Source organism: Myotis brandtii, unplaced genomic scaffold (assembly GCF_000412655.1).
Source record: "Myotis brandtii unplaced genomic scaffold, ASM41265v1 scaffold59, whole genome shotgun sequence".
NCBI classification, from domain to species: domain Eukaryota; kingdom Metazoa; phylum Chordata; class Mammalia; order Chiroptera; family Vespertilionidae; genus Myotis; species Myotis brandtii.
Window position 1 is genome coordinate 2,120,035 of NW_005370223.1, and position 21,592 is coordinate 2,141,626.

The 21,592-nt window shown below is 45.3% G+C and overlaps 1 protein-coding gene across 1 annotated transcript in view; it reads left to right on the forward strand.

Annotated features, from left to right (window-relative positions):
* Nucleotides 1–8,322: 8,322 nt before the first annotated feature.
* The window catches only part of SDC2 (syndecan 2), a 22,201-nt gene continuing 8,931 nt past the window's right edge, over nucleotides 8,323–21,592 (forward strand). The window contains exons 1-2 of the mRNA XM_005879252.2: nucleotides 8,323–8,391; nucleotides 18,239–18,350. Of these exons, the coding sequence (XP_005879314.1) occupies nucleotides 8,338–8,391; nucleotides 18,239–18,350 (166 nt within the window). The 5' untranslated portion in view covers nucleotides 8,323–8,337. The remainder of the gene's footprint in view (nucleotides 8,392–18,238; nucleotides 18,351–21,592) is intronic.

Genomic DNA, 21,592 nt, shown 5'->3' on the forward strand with positions numbered 1-21,592 from the left:
TTTAAAAAAATCATCATATCCTCTCACTCACCCCTTACTTAACCAGTTGGCAGGAGCTGGAGATTTTACCCACATTAATTTTATTGATTCCGTCTTCTCCTTTCCAATCCTTCCACCCTTGACTTCCTACATAATTACTGCCATAATTTGACTTCTCACCCTAATCCAGTCCAGCCCCTCTAATCCATCATCTATACTACACCCAACCCAGATATTTCCAAAATAAACAAATTTAAACTTCCCCTTCAAGTCCTTCATTTGCTTACAGAATAAATACAAATTCCCTAGTTTTTCCCCAAAGGCCCTCCAGGATCTGACCGTCCACAGTCTCATCTCACACACCCGACCCTCCACTGTGCAGCACTGGGACTCCTCTGAGTTCCCCATCCTGTCTTGACCCCCTAAATGCTACCAATCCCCATGCCTCCATTTCCCTCATTTTCTCCCTGCTCTCCACACCTCTTTCCTCTGCCTAGCTAGTGTCCACTCATATTCAGTTGTGTGATCTGAGCACCCTACACATAGTCGGTGCTCAATGAATGAATGAATCAACTCTTATCTTAAGTGGCTACAGAATGGCCAGCGTCTTTACACCAGGGCCCCTCTCAAGTCTCTAGCCACCTTGGGAGGCTGACAAGGCTGGAGAGAGATTGGAAGACCCTGGTTGGTAGCTGGGCTACCAGGAGACCTAGAGTCTGCACCTGGAAACTCTGGGGGAAGAGAAAGGATGGCACTGTTGCCACATTCTCCCTGCTTTACCAGCAGCAAGAAAACCTATTTGCGATGTATCTGAATTCAAGTATATACAGCAGCTGTCCCGTTAGGAATTTATCTAGAATTGCCGTTTGGCTATTTAGAATTTAAACCATAGTTATCCTTACATATTCCCTGCAAAAACAACAGTTCTTCCCCTCACCCCCCAAGCAACAGCCAGCTAAGAGTGGTTGTCTGTGGTTACCAGGTGCAAAATCTCCTTTAGCTGAAAAGCAGCAAAGCCAGGCCTGCTCTGCACAGAGGCTGTAGGGCCTTGCACCGTTGGGATCAGAATCACACCTGCGCACCGGCATCTGCCAGCTCTCCGAGGAAGGTTTCGAGGCACTTGGACACCGTCTGTCGAAAGACACTTAACGCCTCCCATCTTTATGTTATGCTTTACGTCTTTGGAAAACAGAAACAGCATGAAAAAAAATCATTCAGTCGCATGTATGTTCTAAGCAACTAGAAATCTAAGCCTTTCTAAAACTTCATGAAAAGTGGAGATAATTGCAGTGCTCCCTTCAGAGGCAGAGCTGCTGAAGAGGTTTGCGAATTGGCATCTCTCCGGCAGGTGTGTCTGGAACAGAATCACAGCGTCCACCGCATCCACCGGCTGTGTCTCTTGTAAGTGCAGACCCGTGTTAAAGAGAAGGCTGTGACCAGGGACGAGGCTTTGTTCTCTACAATTAGGTTGCTCTCTTTCTGTGTGTTTTCATAAGCCTTTTACTGAAGTACAACACAGAAAATAACACAAATCATAAGCTTACAGCTCGAATTTTCAAGTTGCCCTCTTAATATGTTAATATGGAATACATTAATAATTTAGGATTTGATGCTACCACCTATTTCTTATTTAATTAAATGAAGGAGTTGGGGAGGATGGAGATAGGAGTGAAGTTCTGAATGCCATTCTCTTGACACAGATGTTTTAATAGCCTTCCCATGACTCACGTGCTCATGGAGGCCAAGTTTTGTTTTCCTGGTGGTACTATCTGAGCCACTCATTGCCTGTAATTTTGTTGTTGTTAATCCTCACCTGAGGATATTTTTTTCCCATCGATTTTTAGAGAGAGTGGAAAGGAGTGGAGAGAGAGAGAGAAACATGGATCTGAGAGAGACATACCAATTGGTTGCCTCCCACACGGTGCCCTGTAGGGACCGGGAATCGAGCCTGCAACTCAGGTACATGCCCTTGACCAGAATTGAACCCAAGACCCTTCAGTCTGCAGGCTGATGCTCCAACCACCGAGCCAAACAGGCTAGGGCATAGCAGCCTGTAATTTTTACCTCCACTTCTGTTTCTTTAGCCTTTTGAATACATACATGAATTCCATTAAGGCCACACTCACATATACATGGTCTGCTCCTGCCTCTGTGTGCCAGGTAGGACAGTCTCTTCCGCCTAAATTCAGTAATCGGTAGTATTCTACCATGTTTGCTTTATTCTCTTTTTTATATAGATTTGGGGGTGTGGGTGGGGATTGTACTATTGATAGTACATTTTGGTCAACAGCAAACTTGCCCCTGAACGCTTCGGCATTCACCTGCTATAAGCAAAGACAATATCTTATATTAGAAAGTCAGTGATGACTCTATAATATTTCCTAATATCCAGTCTATATTCAGATTCCCCCAGTTATTCCAAGAACGTCTTTTTTAGTTTTGTCATTTAAACCATTGTGCGCTAGAATTTTTATCGCCTGTGATTTATCAGTGCGTCCAGTGATGGTGACAGCTCGGTGGAGGGACAGTGGTGGAGCGCTGCGCTTCATACATTAGACAAACGAACCACTCTCCCTGGAGAGACAGCACTCGCTTGTTGGCAGTTCCCTCCTTGCTTAATGCAGCAGTGGAGGCAGCGATGGAATGAGTGAATGAGGATTCATAATACCCATCACCACTGTGAATGATCCGCTTGCAACTTTTAGAAACCCACGAATGTTTATTTGGTAAAGCTAATTGAGTCAGATGCCATTGGCTGAGGCAGCCAGGTACAACTGTTGGTAGCAGCTAGGAACCATCTCTTGTGTGCCGGTTTGCCAAAAACTGGCACAGAGCATAGCTCTGTGATCTTAGCACCAGGGGCCCTCTCAATTATTTCAATTATTGCATAGCTCAGGGCAGAATATTTGGGTGGGCCTCAGGAGTTTTCCAGGCATTTGGACCTTGGGGTACAATAGACTTTATTATTATTATTTGGCACACTTTAAAATTTATAAACTAATTGAACAGATAGTACATAGAGTTCTATATACCCATCTACCCTCCCCATTTCGCTTATTGTGTAACTTTATTATTGTGTACATTTGTGTATAGTGCAATTAATGAGCCAATATTGGTACACTGTTAATAGCTATAGTTCATAGTTTGCATTACGGCTCACATTTTGTGTTGTACAGTTCTATAGGCTTTGACAAATGCATAATGTCATGTATCTATCATTACAGTTCCATACAGTTTTGTTGTCCTCAAAACCCCATGCTTCAGCTTTTCATCCCTCTTTCTCCCCACCAGAGCCCCTGGCCGTCACTGATCTTTTTACTCTTTCCATAGTTTTACTTTTCCCAGAATGTCATTCATGTAGGTGAAATCATGCATTAATGTAGCCTTTGCAGACTGACTTTTTTTTCACTTAGTAATATGTACTTAAGGTTCCTCCATGTCTTTTGGTGGCTTGATAGCGCTTCATTTTATCCCAGAATAATATTACACTGTGCCACATTTTAATTATTCATTCACAGGTCTTGCTGTTTATGTTTAAACAAATGATAGAACATTTCAGCTCATAGTAGGTGTTTGATAAATAGTTATTAAAGACCTAGTTAGATTGAATCCTTAATTTTTCTGGCAGGTATAGAGTGCCAAGGGAGAGTGATGGAAAAGGCAATTATGTTGTTGGGCATTGATGTTTACTAATGCGAGGTGTTGTTTAAGGAGAGAGCATTTAGCCTGGCCAGCCTGGCTAGGTGGTGGAGCAACGACCTATGAAACAGGAGGAGGTCATGGTTCAATTCCTGGTCTGGGCACATGCCCCAGTTGTGGGCTGGACCCCCAGTGTGGGGCGTGCAGGAGGCAGCCAGTCCATGTTGATATTTCTTTCTCCTCGATGTTTCTATCTCTCTCTCCCTCTCCTTTTCTCTCTCTAAAAATCAATAAAACATTTAAAAATATATTTAACCCTGCCATGGCTTCGCCCAGCATCAGTGGATGGCTATTATCTCGGCTGCCAGCAGCAGTTTAAAAATTCCCGCTAGAATTTCCCTAACACAGTAGCCACCAGCCACATGAAGCTATTTGGATTTAAATTGATTATAAGTAAGTAAAAAAAATAAAATAAATCAGCACGCCTGTTGCATTAGCCACACTCCAACTGCTCAATAGCCACTAGGTGGCCAGTGGCTACCATTTTGGACAAGGCACGTATGGAACATTTCTGTTGTCATAGTAAATTTTACCAGACAGCCTTGATCTCGAGCAGTCAAACAGAAGGATGGAATTGAAATTAGTTGACCAGGCGGATTTCGGCTTCAATGCTGAACTGCTTTGTGCTGTGACAATTTTACAATGGCAGAGAGGAAGGCCAGAGATTTGTTTGCTGGAGGAAAGTTGCTTAAAATAACTTCCTGGGGATAAAAAGGTTGCCTGGGCCAGTGAAGCTGTGAAATCCTCCTTGTGTGACAGCCCCGGGAGGGAGGGCTTGACAAAGGTTCAGGCCCTTGATCAGCCAGTGTTAAGGAGTTTTACAGAACTCTGGGATCTCGCTTGTTTAGTTTGGTGAAAAAGCAGAGGCTTTCTCTAATTTGAGGGGTTGGGGTGGGTGTGGAGAGGGAGTGAAACTGCTCAACTAATAAAATGGCAGATTGTACACCCAGCCCTTCAGTCAACTCCTGAGGTTGCAGGAGGCCAGGAATGTGACACCTGAATGATCATCAGATATTTGCCTTGAAATTGAAATTACTCTTAACTTGGGAACAAAACAAATGGCAAGGGTTTTTTTGTGGTTTTTTTTTTTTTGCCAGTTCTTTGGATTTGATCAGATCTAATTTCCTTCACGTGGTGAGTGCCATGCTGGCACAAAGTATTATGGGCTGTTAATATACTTCGATTTCAGATCTGTATGCATTTTATGGATGGCATTTTCATAAAGTCTTTGGTGTGTTTTTCTCTAAGCAGAAGTGCGGATAGCAGACATGACACTAAATTGTGCCTTTTCCTTAATGCCTAACCTGGAAATTGGCTCTTGATGCTGGTGAGGGTTTTTAATATAATTTTTAAATGAAGATGCCAGATTGCGCTGTACGCACATTGTAGCTTTAAGCATCGATTTTTCACCTTTTGAAATGCTTGAGTTTCTAAGAGGCCTAATGTGGAAAGGCGGGTTTGACAGGGTAATAGATCTACTCGAATTCCTGTGAAAAGACTTAAAACATTCTGGTATTTGGACGTTCAGTCAGGATGTGACCACTTGGAATCATGACTGTCTTATAAACACAGGCTTAGAATTGATAGTTTTCTCTAAGAATAGGCACAGAGAAAAGAGAATATTATCTTGCAGATGAAGAATGGGGCATGCCAGATCTCCAATGAAGACAGATTTCCCTTTAATGTTTCAGCTAGTGTCACCTGCAGAACAACCCTTACAAGAGTTGCTGAGGTTTAATCAGCATTTAATAATTATTGCATTCGTTCGACCGACTTTTCAAAGCAAACATGTCCCTTGAATGCAAGGCAGCTTAACAGATGGATTTCTTATATCTGCTCTGGTTTTAACTTAATTTTGAAGATATATTTTAACTTTAGATACTGTTTCATGTTAGCGAAGTCTAGAGAAATTGATGATGGTTTCTTAGCATGGGATTCTCTTCTTAAAAGCCGTGAATGGGAAAAGAATCAATATTAGTGATTTCCAAGTGGCAGCTTTTTCCAGAGCCCCCGGCACGATTGATCACAGCTGCTTTTGTAAAGGATTTTAAAAGAATAATCTGCATTAAAAACATTCTTCTCTGGTATGAGCGTCAGCAGTTCCCAGTATGTTTCGGGGGGTGGGGGGGGCGGCGGTGCTGGGCTGCACTGTGGCCACTTGGAGGGATTGTGGCTGCCCCGGGGGCCAGGGTGGCGGGGCAGAGGAGCGGCTCTTAGGTGAGGAGCTGTTGGCTCGCATGCCAGAGAGGTTACCCCGGCAGCTGCAGTCATTCGGCCTCCATCGCAGGAGGGGCCAGAAGCAAGTGGTTTTCCTACGAGCAGTGTGCAAGGTTAACAGCAGGGAGAGAGAGTCGGAAGTATGTCTTTGTTCCGAGCCCTGGCTGTGGGCAGGTGTGTTCCGTCAAAGAGAGGAGTCATGGAAGCTGATAGCCCCCAGCCTCCATGTCCTGAGAACCGTGTGGAGAGGACGCATCTTCATGGGCATCTAACACATGAGCTCATGGCCAGGCTATTCCGAGGCCGAACGCTGATCTTGTACCAATTAAATAGTCAACCTGGCTCTGTGGGCAGAGGCACTGTCTGGAGGCGGGGTGCCTGGAGCAGTTAACTCTATCAGAAACAGGTCTCATCTTGAAAAGCAAGTGACAGGACCCGAGTGAGAGACCATGGATGTGGGCTGGGCTCCCACGGTGTGTCATTCTCGGGGAGACGCTGTGCTCTCTGGGAAGTGAAGACGTAACAGGTAGCCCAGGTGGCTTTCCCCCTAAGAAGGGGGCTCTTTGACATCGGTTGCTTCGAAGAAGGCGTTTGCAGGAATACGGTGGCCCATTCATTTGCAAGGAATGGAAGATCCCGGGGATGCGGGAACTTTTAGGAAATCTAGTGTTCAGTGTATCGTCATCATTTTTTATTTTGGATGCTAAATCACCGCAGAGGCCTCTGGGATGGCTTGCTTCAGAACTGGGGAAATCGCCCTGGTCCGTCAAGGGCATGATGTACCTGTGCTGCAGGTTCCCCGTCCTGGTTGGGGCCTGTGCTGGAGGCAGCCAGGTGATGTGGCTCTCTCACATCGATGTTTCTCTCTCTTTCTCCTCTCTCCCTCTACGCCTCTCTTCCACTCTCTCTAAAATCAAAGGGGAAAAAAAATCCTCTAGTGAGGATTAACCAACAAACAAACAAACAAAAAAACAAAAAACCCCACAACTGGGTGAATTAGCCGGAAAGCTGCTTTTATTACTGGACTCGCTTGGAGGGGAAAAAATTACTTCAAATGGTCAGATTTTTGACTCATATAACTATTTGCTTTTCTTTATGTCCCATATTTTTTGGAAAACAAAATGCTGTGTCTCTTACGAAATGGTACTTTTGAATGTGTGCTTCAACTGAGACTTAATTATCCCGGAATTACCCCGAATCACCCCCCAATTTGGGGGCAAATAATAGTAATAATATGCTCTTTTAAAGTATGTTCTCTAAAGTGCTTTTTAAATCTTATTTTTTTCATTGAGCATGTTATCCTACTATCTCGAAGAGTTTTTTCTTCCTCTTCCTCCTTCTCCTCCTCCTCCTCCTCCACATCAGATCATAAGAATCAGAGTACAGGGTTGCATCAGCAGACTGTCTTCATATGGAGAGTCTGACCGAGGTAGATCAGAAAGACAGGAGGCGGCGCTGAGATGGATTAGGTTACAGTCGGGAAGGCTTTGGCTACATGTCGGTTTGCACAGCCAATAAAGTATGTATTGTTGGGGAGGGAACTGTGACTGTCCACAGGTCTCCTTTCCTCTTCATTTGGCAGGACCATAAATGTTATCTTCAATAAATTACTCAGGCACCAACTGAAGTGCTTTCTAAAACGCATTTGCCTAGCGATGGCACAGGTCCTGTGACTGTGTACACACTCCCCGTGGAGCGCGCCCTTTTGTCTGGGAGCTCGTGTTCCTGCCTCCAGGGTCATGCCGCAGCCTCGGGGAGGCCCCATTTCCCGGGGAGTGTCATGCAGGGTCTGTGATGGATTTCATAATGGACTCTAAATACCTTTAAATCCTTTCCTGGTTCCTCCATCAAGGAAGCCATTTCTTTAAAAGCTGCTGGCCCTCATTGTTTGTTTTACTTGGCTAAAAAAAAAGGTTTGGTCAAGAACAGTTCCTTTTATAATATAGCAAAAAGGAATTCAGGGCCTGGGGCTGTGAGTCTTGGGTGGAATCAGGGTATTTTTTTCCAGGAGATCTCAGGAATGTGAATAATCTTTTGGGCACACCGTGCAAACCCCACTGTGACTTCGCTTTGAGTATTAACAGTTGGGAGCAGCTTGACTCCAGTTTTGAGATCAGCGGTCTCACCACCTTTTGATTTATCCCCTTCTGCTTAGCTTTGCTTCTTTGCAGTAAAGGAACCAGCTGCGAATGTCATGTTCTTTGAAAAAGCTCCGTGAGGTCAGGTAGTCACTGTGTTGACCCAAAGGTTTTTCTGGAATCGGCAAAAGGAGAGGCAGTCCGAGAGGCTCCCTTTGCAGACAGACAAGCTGAGAGCGGCAGGAGGGCCCTGGACAGCCAGAGCAGCGAGGGACATCTGGGGGGCTTGCTGGCGTGGCCCCCGCTGCAGGGGACTGTCCTGGAGGGGGAACTGCTCTGGGAAAGCCGGCGACCTCACCTTGACATGGAGTGGCTTCCTTTGCCTTACACAGCCCAGGAGGAAAGAGCAGCTGATGAGGTGGGTAACTAGATTCCGGACATTTTAGAAGGAGACTCTAGTGATTGAATGAATATCCCTCTGACTGGACCTTTGCCTTTGTAACGTCAGAGTGGCACTTTCCCACAGTGTGAAGGTTTGTTCATGCTGTCACTTCCACGCCCATAGCATACTGCGGGTAGATTTTTAAAAATCGGATGCACTTCATCTCTGTTTGAATGTATTAACTGTTAAATAATTCATAATTAAGTTTTTAGAAGTCAGTTGTACTGTTTGGAAGCTCTCCTTGGTCATTTGTGACCATGGACTCATTGGTTTTGTGCTTTCTGTACATTTAGCACCGTGTGTGTGTGTGTGTGTGTGTGTGTATGTGTGTGTGTGTGTTGTTTAATGTAATAGTAATATCAATTAGGAAAGAAAGCATTCACAAGCCCACCTCACTCTTATTCTTTTGTTTTTCATTCCCATTTCAGTGCCTGGTCAAATGGATAGGAAATTTTCATAGAGTTTCAATATTAGAAAATATTAAAACAGCATATGCTTTTTAAATTTAATGTGTAGTCTGAACATTCTTCGTTGCTGTATGGTATATGATTTTTAATGCTATGAGAAAATTCGTGGCATATATAATTCACATAGCTACTACCCCTCTGTAGTTGGCCTTCCGTTGCCTCAGTAGTCTTTCTTTTCTTTTTTTAAAATTTATCTTTATTGTTGCAAATATTACAAATGCCCCCCTTTTCCCCCATTGACCCCCTCCATCCTGCTGCCCCCCTCCTGGCCTTTACCATACTACTGTCTGTGCTTATGAGTTATGCGTATTTTTTGACGAACTCAGTGATTTCCTTTAATGCAGTAACAAACACCCCAACTCTTCTTGTTTTTGGAAGATTTCCTTAGGATAATTCCTGAGAGCTGAGCTATCTGGTGAGAAGGTCTATAGATTTTAGATTTCCTTAAAACGCATGAGCAGAGTGCTTCCCAAGGGGCTCGTGCCCATTGCTGGTAGGTGACCCCTATTCCATAGTCTTGACGGGCCAGTCGTAAAGCGTCCGTGTTCGTGCTAACATTCCGTCTCGGTGCTGGCTTAGCCCTGCAGCCCGGCCTCCTATGGGAATCCTATTTGTCAAGTGCTAGGGAGCACAGGTTCCCTCTCCGCAGAGTCCGGAGCCTGGAAGGGCAAGGCCTGCCCTTTGGCCCTACGATCTTGCCCATTTTCCTGTGGCGTTCTGTCAGCCCCCACGGAGGGTGGAGAATATAGGTGGCTGTGCCGTGGGGCCCTAAAATTCCAGCAGCTGAAAACCCCTTGGAGTGAAGTATTAAATCTAAACCAGAGTTTGTGGGCTTCCTGCGCTTGCCGTGGAGTCTGTTCCATTATGGTAGTTTTTACAAAACACTTCTGAATTAGAAATAAATTCCAAATCTCTTTTTTTTCTCCTTTCCTCCTGCCAAACACCACCAGGAAACAGAATCTCGTTATTTCAGTCCGAATATATTAGTACTGACCCTCTCCGGCACTTGGGACTTTTCAGGTTAGACTCACACGGCTTCTATTTTTACTCTAGTCTAAACTGTGGTCATATGGATAGCAAAATAAATACTGGACTATTCTAGCTTGAGTGGTGGAGAGGCAGCGTTGCTTATAATAACATGGCTACAAACTTCTTCCCTCTGTTTGATATTCCAAAAAAGGAAGAAAGCAGGACTTGGAGCACATCTGTAAGTCATGAACATTTTCCTTTTGTGTGTCATGCATATTCAACATAATCCCACTCAAAGTCCCAGGCGTGGCTTTCATATACATTGCTTCAGAGAAATCTGTTTTTGTTGCCAACAAATTTAATTCAAGACAAAGGTCCCTTCCCTTCTCTTCCCTGGATCAGGAATCCGAACCCCCCCCCCCCGCCTCTCCCCCCAGATGACTTTTTATTGCAGAGGAAGAAGACAGGTTTTTGTTTAGTATTAGCAACACACCAGTTTTAGGAGGAGTATTTTTTTAAAACCTATTAATTGAATTTTATAATTCAAACTAGAGTCCTGGTGCACGGATTCGTGGACCGGTGGGGTTCCTCAGCCTGGCCTGCGCCCTCTCACAATCCGGGACCCCTCGGGGGATGTTGGACTGCCGATTTTGGCCCGATCCCCACAGGCCAGACCGAGGGACCCCACGGGTGCACGAATCCATCCACCTGGCCTCTAGTATGCATATAAGATCTTTGATTAATCTCTTTCTGCCCTCCCCCCTCTCCCATTCCCTCTGAGATTCATCAGTCTGTTCCATGTTTCCATGCCTGTGCATTGAGCGTCTGCCCCCTGGTGGCCAGTGTACATCATAGCTACCAGTCGAATGGTCAAACTGTTGATCGGTCGCTTTGGCTTTTATATAGAGAGAGATATTTCAAAACTGTCAGAAGGACATAAAGTGAAAATTCCCTCCAGGTGAGACCTTTTTCTTTTAGTTAGTTGTCTCTGTCACTTCTCTAGGCTATCGTGTTTAGGGTCTGTCAACAATTTGGGTGCAGAGTTTCGATTTCTTTCTGCTCGGCTTATTTAGTTAAGGGTTCTTGGAACTCCCTGAAATGGTGGCTTATAGAAACTGGGGTTTGGATCACAGGAGTTTGTAGGTGATATGCCAGTGACAGGATTATTGATAGATGAGCATATTCTCAATGAGTGTCTGTGATCAGGGCTGTTCACTGTTACCCAGTTCCAGATGAAAGGGACATGGACCTGGGGCGTTGCATCCAGCCTGTTGTGTGTGTCCCGATGCCTTGGGGGAGGAGGAGCGTGCAGTTAGATAAGCACCTTCGATCTTCTGGGCCATCATATCTTCGATGCCCTTTCATTTACCCAACAAACCGCTTATTGAGCCCAGCTACTGTTCTGCAGACTCAATAGACAAACATTATGGGAAGAAAAAATAATTCTAAGCACAAGCTATGCCAACATACATACAGTGAGGCACCTTTTCTGAAAAGGATATTGATCCTGTTTAATCCTAAATACATATTTAGATGAGCCAAGTGTTCCTTTGGCAAGAGTTTCTTGTCGTTGTTTTTGTTAACGTGCTGATTATTGTGCTGAGCATTTTATTAAAGAAAGATTCTATTTGAGCTTTGTTGGCTAGGAAATCTAACTGCTTTGAACCATATTCAGGTTTTTGTGTGGTTTTTTTTACAAAGAGGAAAGTTTTTAAGGTGAAGTACACTAGCTCAGTGTTGCTTTTTAAAATGCTTTTTCAGCCATTTCAATGTTCTCCAAAGGCTAGCGCTGTGCCTGGCTCCTTGGAGGCGTTCTGAACAAGTTGGCTGTTCCTTCTGAGCTCATACTTGCCTTCCTGGCATCCTCCTCACAGGTAGTTAGAAGGCTGAATTCCAGGTGTCCTTTTTAAAGAGACCAAGTAAGAGAGCATTGATTTAGTTTACCCAGATGTGAGGGAACCAGGTAACTTCTTTAAAAAGTATGGTTATTTCTTCTCACCAAATGGTTTAACAGCAGGTTCAGTCTTTCAGAAAAATGTGCCCTCTTGTTGGGCCTTTACAATACACTGGTTCATAGAGCACAGTGATCGGCCTGGGCCTCGTCCAGAAATGTACATTCTGAGTGACGAGAGAGAGTCCACTCCACGTGAGGCATCCACCAGGAAAATCCAACCCGGATCCTGAGTTCCCAATGATCGGTTCACGCTTAAAGGAATGTAAATAGACACAGTAGAAATTCCGTATTCTGCCTGCGTTGGTTGTTTCAAAAGGTGCATGGAACCAGTTGTATTTCTCTCCAGTTGTCTGTAATTTGGATTTTTTTTTAACTTGATTTTTCTTTTGATCTTACATTTTTATGAGCAGCCCAGTCATCCTTTGGTCGCACATTTCACACTCAAATGTGATTCTACCTCTATATAACCTGATTTTTTTTCAGAATTGGGTTTATTTTCCTAAGATGCACCAGTAAATAATTCAAATTCATACCCCATTCTATGGAAGGAAGGTGTGCTGACGTGTTTCTTAAAGGGGAAGATCTAGCTTTCTGTGTAATTAAGAACCTAGTGTTGGGGGCAGTTCTGAGCTGAAGACCTTTCTTTAGGTAGTGATTTAAGAATTTTCTTCCACGTGTGACCTCATCTTTGACCTTGACTTTTGTATGCATTATATAAAGGATGGTGGAGCAAGCCTGGTACATTTTTAGGTACCAGGTAATTGTCTGTAAACAAACCTTAAAATAAGTGTTTGTAAATACAACAATATTTGATTATAAACTTATATATCAGTCATATCTCATACTCAAGGACAATAGTACGCTTTCCTAGTAGTAAACATATGGTTCTTTCTATTACAACGTTGGTTCAGGAGGAACACCTGAGGGAGAGAAGATACTGCTAAAAATGAATGAACGGCATTTGCTAGACATGGCTCCAGGCTTTTTCGCTGTGGGGAACTAACAGGACATGGGGCAGAGAAGAAACTGTTCAGCTAGAGCTCTTAACTCTTAACCCAGAATTTTCCCATCTATGATGCCAAGAATGCTAGTTCTAAAAGACTTTACATAGCCCTAGCCAGTTTGGCTCAGAGCATCGGCCAAAGGGTCCCAGGTTTGATTCTGGTCAAGGGCACAAACCTCTGTTGCAGGCTTGATCCCTAGCCCTTGTGGGGCACGTGGGCCTATGCGGGAGGCAACCAATCAGTGTGTCTCTCTCACATGGATGTCTCTTGCTCTCTGTCTCCCCCTTCCTTTCCACTCTCTCTAAAAATCAATGGAAAAATATCCTTGGGTGAGGATTAACCAAAAATAAACAAACAAATAAATAAATAATGAGAGATGTTAAATAGATACTCTGGGTGGTGGTGGTGGTGGTGGTGGGGTGAATTTCCATGGCCAGTGTTTGAAAGTGCTGAATCCAGCAGAGTTCAACATGATTATTACTCTTCTTCTCAGGGCCTTTTTATGATTATATGCAAATCACAAGCAAAGCGGGTGGGGGTAGGCATAGCGTGGCCAACACTGTCATTGAGTTCACATGTTAAGGTTCACACGGGCTGGAATCCCTGCTCCCTGCCTGAGCTGGAGGTCTGTGGGCAAGCCTCAGTTCCTCAGTCTGCAGTAGAGATTGTTGAGACGATGAAGTGTGCCAGTGGTTGTAAAACACACAGCTCAGAATGCCTGGCACATAAGGGACATTTGACAGTTAGCTAGAGCTAATCCTTCTGAACCCCAGGTCGGAAGGCTCTGATTTCTTCATGTTCTGGGTCATCACCGTGCAGCAGAAAGAGCCCAGAGTAGGGTAACCAAAGTTTTGGGGCTCCCTTTTGGCCAGTAACTAGACTGGATGATTTTTAGCTAATTTGCCACTATAGTGTTCTGTTTCTTTTAACTTTTGAGAAAAAAATTGATGCCTATAATTTCTTAGGCTCCTTTGGGTTATACTGTAGAGGCCAGAATTGGCAAGTTCATTTAAAGGGCAAGTATATAGTCTCTGAGCCACTGTGTGGGAGAAATTATTTCATTTCATATGTGTGTCAGCTAGTGATAAAATAATTTACTAAGTCACCTCCGGAAGGATAAGCTAAAGTTAGTCAGTTTAGCACTTGATGATCACCCTAAATGTTAGTATAGAATCAACATCAGGACTGGATGTGCCTTTATCCTAAAACTAAGAGGCATCATCTGCTTTCTGTGATGTGAAACAAAATGTAATGTCAGGCAACATGAATATTTTTTTTGTTGTGTCCAAAGGCTAATTTTCTGAAGGTTGGGTCCAGGGGTGGGTGGTGTTCGTGACTGTCTGACTTTGTTACTAACCTAAGTTTAAAGCGTGAAGTGATATAACACCTACTGCATTGAGCTTTAATGATCTTACCGGTTCCACTAGTTTAGGGCATTAGAGGGCATTCATCTAGTGGATAAAGCAGTGCATCTTCCAAGGAGGACCTGGGATTTCTGAAGAACAGAGTCCCACGCGGGCAGGTGGAAGGAAGCAAGATAGTTGTTCATGAACACTTTACCTACATGAGAAAAATCCAGCGATTAGTTCAGTGGCAGTCTCACAACTTTTGTTTGCTGAGAAAATGGACTGGTTTGTGCTATTTCTTATGAAAACCCAAGACTGGTGTTGCATTAACATTTCTCTGGGAAGACCTGCCTCGTGTATGGAGGCTATTTAGTGCTTCAGTTTCCATGGCTGGACGTGGCACAAGCAGGCACCTCTATCTCAGTCCGCTGCCGATTCCCCCTCGTGGTATCTAGTTCCTTTCCACGACAGGTTTGCTCTTCTGTTTGCACCTCTTGCATGAGCCAAGGGGAAAGGTCTGAAAGACGAGCTTTGCTTTTCTTCCAGCTTGTACTCCAAGCCCTGTTAGCCAGCAGGATTGACACCGCCTCACAGAAATGGCCAGTCCCAGATTAAATAACCTCGCCGCCGTGAAATCCTCCCGTAGGCGGCTGCACTGCGCCCTCCCTCCCGGGTACTTTCATCCTTTCATCGGTGGCTCTGTCTCATCCAGCCAGAGGGTGTTCGGAGTGTGTCCTGGGGGGTTGGCTGGGTGTGAAAGCGGTTGTCTGGAGTCGCCCCTTTTGGTGGCTTTCTCGAGAGATGCACATCATCTTGACCTAAGGCAGTGGTTGGCAAACCGCGGCTCACGAGCCACATGCGGCTCTTTGGCCCCTTGAGTGTGGCTCTTCCACAAAATACCACGTGCGGGCGCGCATGTACAGTGCGATTGAAACTTCGTGGCCCTTGCTGCATAATTCAGTTCCCTCTCCAGGCATGTTAACTGCAAAAGTCCTTTCAGCACAGTGTGGCGTCTTCGCAAAAAGGAATGTGTCCCATTCGGAAAGGTATTTTCTGTTTAAAGGCAAGACACTGGAGATCTTCTTGGAGCGTTATCTGCTACAGAGTGAGAAGGGCCCACTTATTGTGAAATTGGACTCTCTGGAAGGAATTCGGGAATTCCTCCCAGGCACTCGGCACTCCTGGCATCAGAGCAGGAGATGACTATTGGTTTGATGTGAGATTATTTGCCACACGGGACGATGGAGGAACAAGTACCTTCAGCTCCATTTAAGCACATCCTGGCCCTGCAGACCCCAAGCAGCCTAGGGCAAGTCAACTGCTCTAGACACGCCCCGACCTCCACGCCAGGTCTTGTAGCAATTTGGTCTGACAGCTCCTTGCAAGGAGCCCGTGGGCATGGGGAAGATGGTTGCTTGTCAGGCTACTTCTATGCTTGAACTGGGAGAGCTGTGAAGTGTCCAGAAGTCTCTGGGAGATCTTTCTGCCCATCTGCTTTTTAGTTTGACGGATGTGTCAGTCCGGACAGCTGGGTCACCTAATGAATAGAAATTTAATTTCCACACAGGGATCAAATATCTTAGTGTTTCCCATGCCACGTCAAACTTGCCTGACAGAGCCAAGAGGAAAATGCAAGTCATCCAAGGAGTTGCTGATAGGTAAACGGAGTCTTTTACTTACTTTTTTAAAAAGACTCTAAAGTTACTTAATTGGATGCAGTGCAACATGTATGGGGCAGATGATCGCCCAGGCTCAGACGTGAGAGATTTTAATGATCAGAACCCTGGAGCTCTTGTGATATGTGTTAACTCTGAAACCTGAGACAAAGGCTACTTCGTTTTAGGTCATCTCAGTGGACAAATATTTGTTAAGAACCTGTGCACTTTAAAAAGACTCTAAAGTTACTTAATTGGTTGCAGTGCAATACGTATGGGGCAGATGATCGCCCAGGCTCAGACCTGAGAGATTTTAATGATCAGAACCCTGGAGCTCTTGTGATATGTGTTAACTCTGAAACCTGAGACAAAGGCTACTTCGTTTTAGGTCATCTCAGTGGACAAATATTTGTTAAGAACCTGTGCACTTTGGGAGGGGCTGGGAGCATCCACAGGTCTTCTCACCGAAGACCTGCCTTCACTGAGTTGTACTCAGCTGAGGGGTGAGAGAAATACACATGTAACAGTTAAATAACCGGTGACTATTTATGTCTTAAATTGTTCATATGCTACAAAATCCAAAATAGTCATTTATAACTAGGGAACATATAAGGACCGGAGAAGTCAGAGGCTGTTTGGGAGTAGGCTTTTAGAAAGATTGAAAGAGCACAGGACAAAGGTTAATACCGGCAGGACTGAGAATTGCTTTTAGGTGGGAGCACATATTGCCCACGTGGCATTAACTGAGCACATATTGCCCACGTGGCATTAACTGAGCACCTACTATCTGCCAGGCACTGGGACTGCAGGGAGTTGGGGTAGATTAATGACTAACCGGGTACAGTCCCTGCCGTCCAAGGAGCTGTGAGTGTAATAGGGTCATTTAAGTTGATGGTAGAGCTGTAGAATGCAGGGCTCCTGACACGGTCCACAAGCTTTGGGAATCACGGCCTGGAATGGTGATAGCCTTGGAAACCGGTCTAATGCAGGATGGATGGCCTCAGATCGCAGAGTTAAGCTGTGACCATTCTAGCAGAAAAATTCCAGCACACTCCTGGCCCAGGCTGGTCATTCAATGCCCGAAGCCAGCCCGCTGGAATCCAATCCCTAAGGTTTCGGCTCAGAATGCGCCGGTGTGTGGTAGCTCAAATACAACGGGTTCCCAGGCTCTCCTGTCAGTTGGCACTGAAGCCTGGGGGGTGGCGGGGAGTTGTGGGCTCAGGTTTAAAATACTTCGGCGTCCCCAGCCAGCAGCTGAAACCTGAGAGAATAAAGTGGTAGTGTTGTGGAGGGCTGGGCCCGGCTGTCCTCCTAGGAAGGTTCCAGCCATAGAACAGAAAGTTTTATTTTCAGAGGAAATCTGATGAAAGCCAGTGTACTGAAGGAAACATAATTTTTTTTATTTTATAATTCCTGTTAGGAACAAACATTCTATTTGACTTTTTAAAATAGGACAATAATGAGCATGACCCTGTGTCCAAACACAAATATTGTTTAGAGGCTGAGTCTGCTTTATTTGTTTCTGGGCTTCTATGAGATATTGGTGGTAAAATATCAGTTTACTAAAACCATTTGAAAAAAAATTGTATGTCTACTCTGCCTTCAATGCATGCGTGTTACTCCTATTAAAGAGCTAAAAGCTGTGGAGCTGGTATACTTAGTGAGTGATCCATCATAGCCAGCGAGCAATTCGCTGTTACCAAGTGGCAGTAATAGAAAAAGAATGTGCGAGTGTGGGCTTAGCTGCGTTGGCCGTGAAGGCCCTGCTAAGCCAGTGAGCCCTGGAAGCGGGCTCGCGGTGGGCTTTCGCCCTTGTCAGTTGAGCATCACTGGCCTTGCTCTTCGGAAGGTGCCGTGCCTGGCCTCTGCCTGGGTCTGGGCTGTGGCAGGAAGCTCTGGACTGCCCAGGCCCCTGGGGAGCACTTGGCTGTAGTGATAAGCGTGGCCAAAGCTCTGAGCAAGGCCAGGCCGGCAAACGTTGGTGGGCCTTGATGGGCCCCTGGGTGATGATTTAGCCTAAGCACCTTCATACCTTTGTATGCATCCCCAAGAACGTCTGACATGATGTCAGTGTTTTGTAGCTTTCCCACGTGACAGAGTGAACGCCGAAGATGGCTTAAAACTAGCCCTGGGCCACCGAAGCTCAGGTTTAGCGGAATGTAACCAAACCCGCGCGTGATAGGTGCTGCGGTCTCTGTGCCATCTTCGTTCTGTGGATTAGGCCGCATCGGCCTCCCTGGGGGCATTCGTCTGTGATCAGCCCTTCATGCACATTAGCAGGGAGTCCCGAGGGCAGGGCCAGAAGTGGGGGTTCAGGGGCACAGAGGAGACGGAGGGGTGGTCACTGCGGTGGAAACCTGAAGAGTAAGGCAATAAGCACATCCCTCATTTCCTCACCATCCTGAATCCCTTCTCTTTCCTTTCTCAGAGGGCAGAGCTGACGTCTGATAAAGACATGTACCTGGACAACAGCTCCATTGAAGACGCTTCCGGAGTGTATCCTATTGATGACGATGACTATGCTTCTGCATCAGGCTCGGGTAAGGCCGGGGACGTCACGCTCGCCTCCATTCTCCATGCTTGCACGTGTGCACGCACACATGCACACACAGTGTCCTGGCTTAGACAGGGAGATAGGCAGGGTGCACAGGGGTTAAGAGCATGCTCTTTGTGTCCAAGTGCCTGGGTGTGAATTCTAGCTCCCCGCCACCTACGCTGTGAGATCTTGGGAGTGTATTTAACTTGGCTGGACATCAGTTTCCTCATGTATAGAATGGGAGGTCCCTACCGCATAGGCTTGCTGTGAGGATTAAAGGGGTTGGCACATCTAAGAGCTCTTAAGAGTGTGCTGCTTGGCATGTAGTCAGTGTTCTGTCAACATTAGCTTTTAATTGTATTACTCAGGTTTTGAGAGTGACGTCATGAAAACAACTCCTTCAAAACAAATCCTTCAAACACTAGTTTTATAAAACTGCCAACCCTATATTGAAGATTATGGATGACACCAAGGAGAGTTATATTTAGTTACTCCTAGGGTATTGCTCAAAAGTAGAAGGGAGAATGTAGCAGGGATAGCCTCAACTCCCTGGTGTATCAGTTATCTGTTGCCTCAGTGATGCTGTGTAACAAACCATCCCCAAATGTTGAGGATAAAAACCAGTCACTTATTTAGCTCATCGTTCTATGGGTTGGCAGTTAAAACTGGGCCAACCAGGCTCCTGCACATGTCAGTGGTCAGCTGCGGGTTGAGAATGCAGCTTTGCTGACCTTGGCTGGACTTTGTCATCTCTGGAGCAGCTGGGCAGACTTGGCTCTGGTCCACTAAACTGGGCCATCCGGGCTCCTGCACATGTCAGTGGTCAGCTGCGGGTTGGGAATGCAGCTTTGCTGACCTTGGCTGGACTTTGTCATATCTCTGGAGCAGCTGGGCAGACTTGGCTCTGGTCCACACGGCCTCTCATCCTTTAGTTGGCCAGCCATTTGTTCACAGGGTGGAGGCAGAGATCCCAAGAGAGCAGAACTGTGCAAAGCCTCAGCTCAGAACTGGCACACGGCCTCTCATCCTTTAGTTGGCCAGCCATTTGTTCACAGGGTGGAGGCAGAGATCCCAAGAGAGCAGAACTGTGCAAAGCCTCTTAAAGCCTCGGCTCAGAACTGGCACAGCATCCCTACCACCTTTTATCGGTCAAAGCAAGGCTAGCCTTTACTCTGCCTCTTAACAAAAGAGCTACAAAGTGACACTGCAGAGGACATGGAACAAGGAGGAATAAGCGATTCTGGCCATTTCCGCCATTTATGGTACATAGTACATGTTTCACCTGTGCCAGGAATGGCCCCTACGAAGCTGAAAAGAGGAAGAGCTTGTGCATATATTTAATTAAATGATCAAGTTAGGAATTTGTGGTCAGCAACACACCAGGAAAGTCTTATTCAGGACCTTTCTTACTTTACATTTCCATTGTAAATTCAACAGATGGTTAAAGTTAGGCTGAATATAGTTGTCTGGTTAATCAGGTTGGCCTGGCTTCAGAGTGACCCAGAATAAATTCAGATCTACTGGATCTTTGGTAGAGATCTAGCTACATAAGAGTGAGTGTTTTAAGTTAGCAAATGGTAAGTCTGAAAAAGACAAGTGAGGTTGTGGCTGACCTAGTAACAATGAGCTTACAGTGCAGCCCTAATGTAAAAATAGCCCAAGTTATTCTCGGGAGAGTGATATATATTGCACGCACAGACTGAGTGTGAAAAGAGTGCTTTCTCCATAGCCCACAACTCTATTAATATATTTCGCTCATGGCACCTCTTTTTCTTCTTTGGCACCTCAACAGTGCTTCGTAACTAACTGTCATCTTCAAAATGTCCCAGGACATAATAAACATGTATACTTGTTTATCTGCATTTCACAGAACTTAGAATCCAAGAGTTGTTAGAGATCTGTAGCTGTTGTCCAAGTGTCCAAGTCGATTTCTGCTGATTGTCTTTAAGTTTCATATCTACGCAGTCCTGTTCCTCTGCTAACCCCCGTCTCCCCATCAGAGTGAAAGGGGTTTGGAGTGAGTCATCTGAAGTCCTGAGCCCACTAATGAGGTGGCTCAAGTAGAGGCTTAGATGTGGGCTGGCATCGCTCTGCCCTGACCCCAGCCTGGGGCAGATGATTGCTGCAAAGAAGTTCATCCTTCAGACCAGTCCTGGAGGGAAACTTCAGTCAATAGTTACACAGATAAATGTGTAATTACAAACTGTGATAAATGCAATTAGGGTAAGAGAGGTGGTACTAAAACTTAACTTAACAGAAGACTCTGAGGTCTTTCCTGAGGAATGGCTTTTGTGCTGAGGTCCAGAGGTGAGTTAGGAATCAACTAGGCTTGCTTTCTGGCAGAACAGGAGGGGAACACATGGGACAGACAATAGGGAAGATGTTGTCACGGAAGCTGGAAAGGTAGGCAAGGCTGCGCTTGAGGCATTTAATGTTCATCTCAAGAGCAGTGGAGAGCCATTGTAATAGTTTTTAAAAATATATATATTTTTATTGATTTCAGAGAGGAAGGGAGAGGGAGAGAAAGAGAGAGGTAGAAACATCAGTAATGAGAGAGAAGCATTGATTGGCTGCCTCTTGCACACCCCACACTGGGGATTGCACCCACAACTGGGGCATGTGTCCTGACCGGGAATCGAACTGTGACCTCCTGGTTCATAGGTCAACGCTCAACTCAGCCACTCAGCCACTGGACCCATGGTAATAGTTTAAAGCGGGAGGAGGATGGGGTCACAGCTGGTGTGTGTATAGTGGACTGAAAGGGGGCTTTTAGGAGAAAAGCAGGTATGATGGTTCCTGGAAAGATGACCATGGCTTGGATAAGTGTGGTTGCCCTGGGACTGTAGAAAGGTGTTAGGGTGAAGAGACATAAGAAGGTAAAATCAGTAGAACTGGGTGATTGGCTCGATGGGGTGGGAGGAAGAGGAAGTCAGTGTTGTGGTTTATAGGAGTGGAGGGTTCATTCATTGCAAGGTGTTCACCAGGTTTGTGGGGCAAGAGGGAGGGAGATGATGATTTCTGTTTTGGATGTTTTAGAGGTGTATAGTACAGTTGAGTCATTCAGTAAAATGTCAAGTAGGCCTGTGGATATGTAAGTCTGAATTTCAGAGAAGTGATATAAGCTAATATATAAACTTGGGTTTCTTTTATATTTGGTTGGTAATTGAAGCCATGAGCATGGATGAGATAAAAAGTTCAGAGTAAGAAACCTAGGGCCACCCAGCCAGTGTGGCTCAGTGGTTGAGC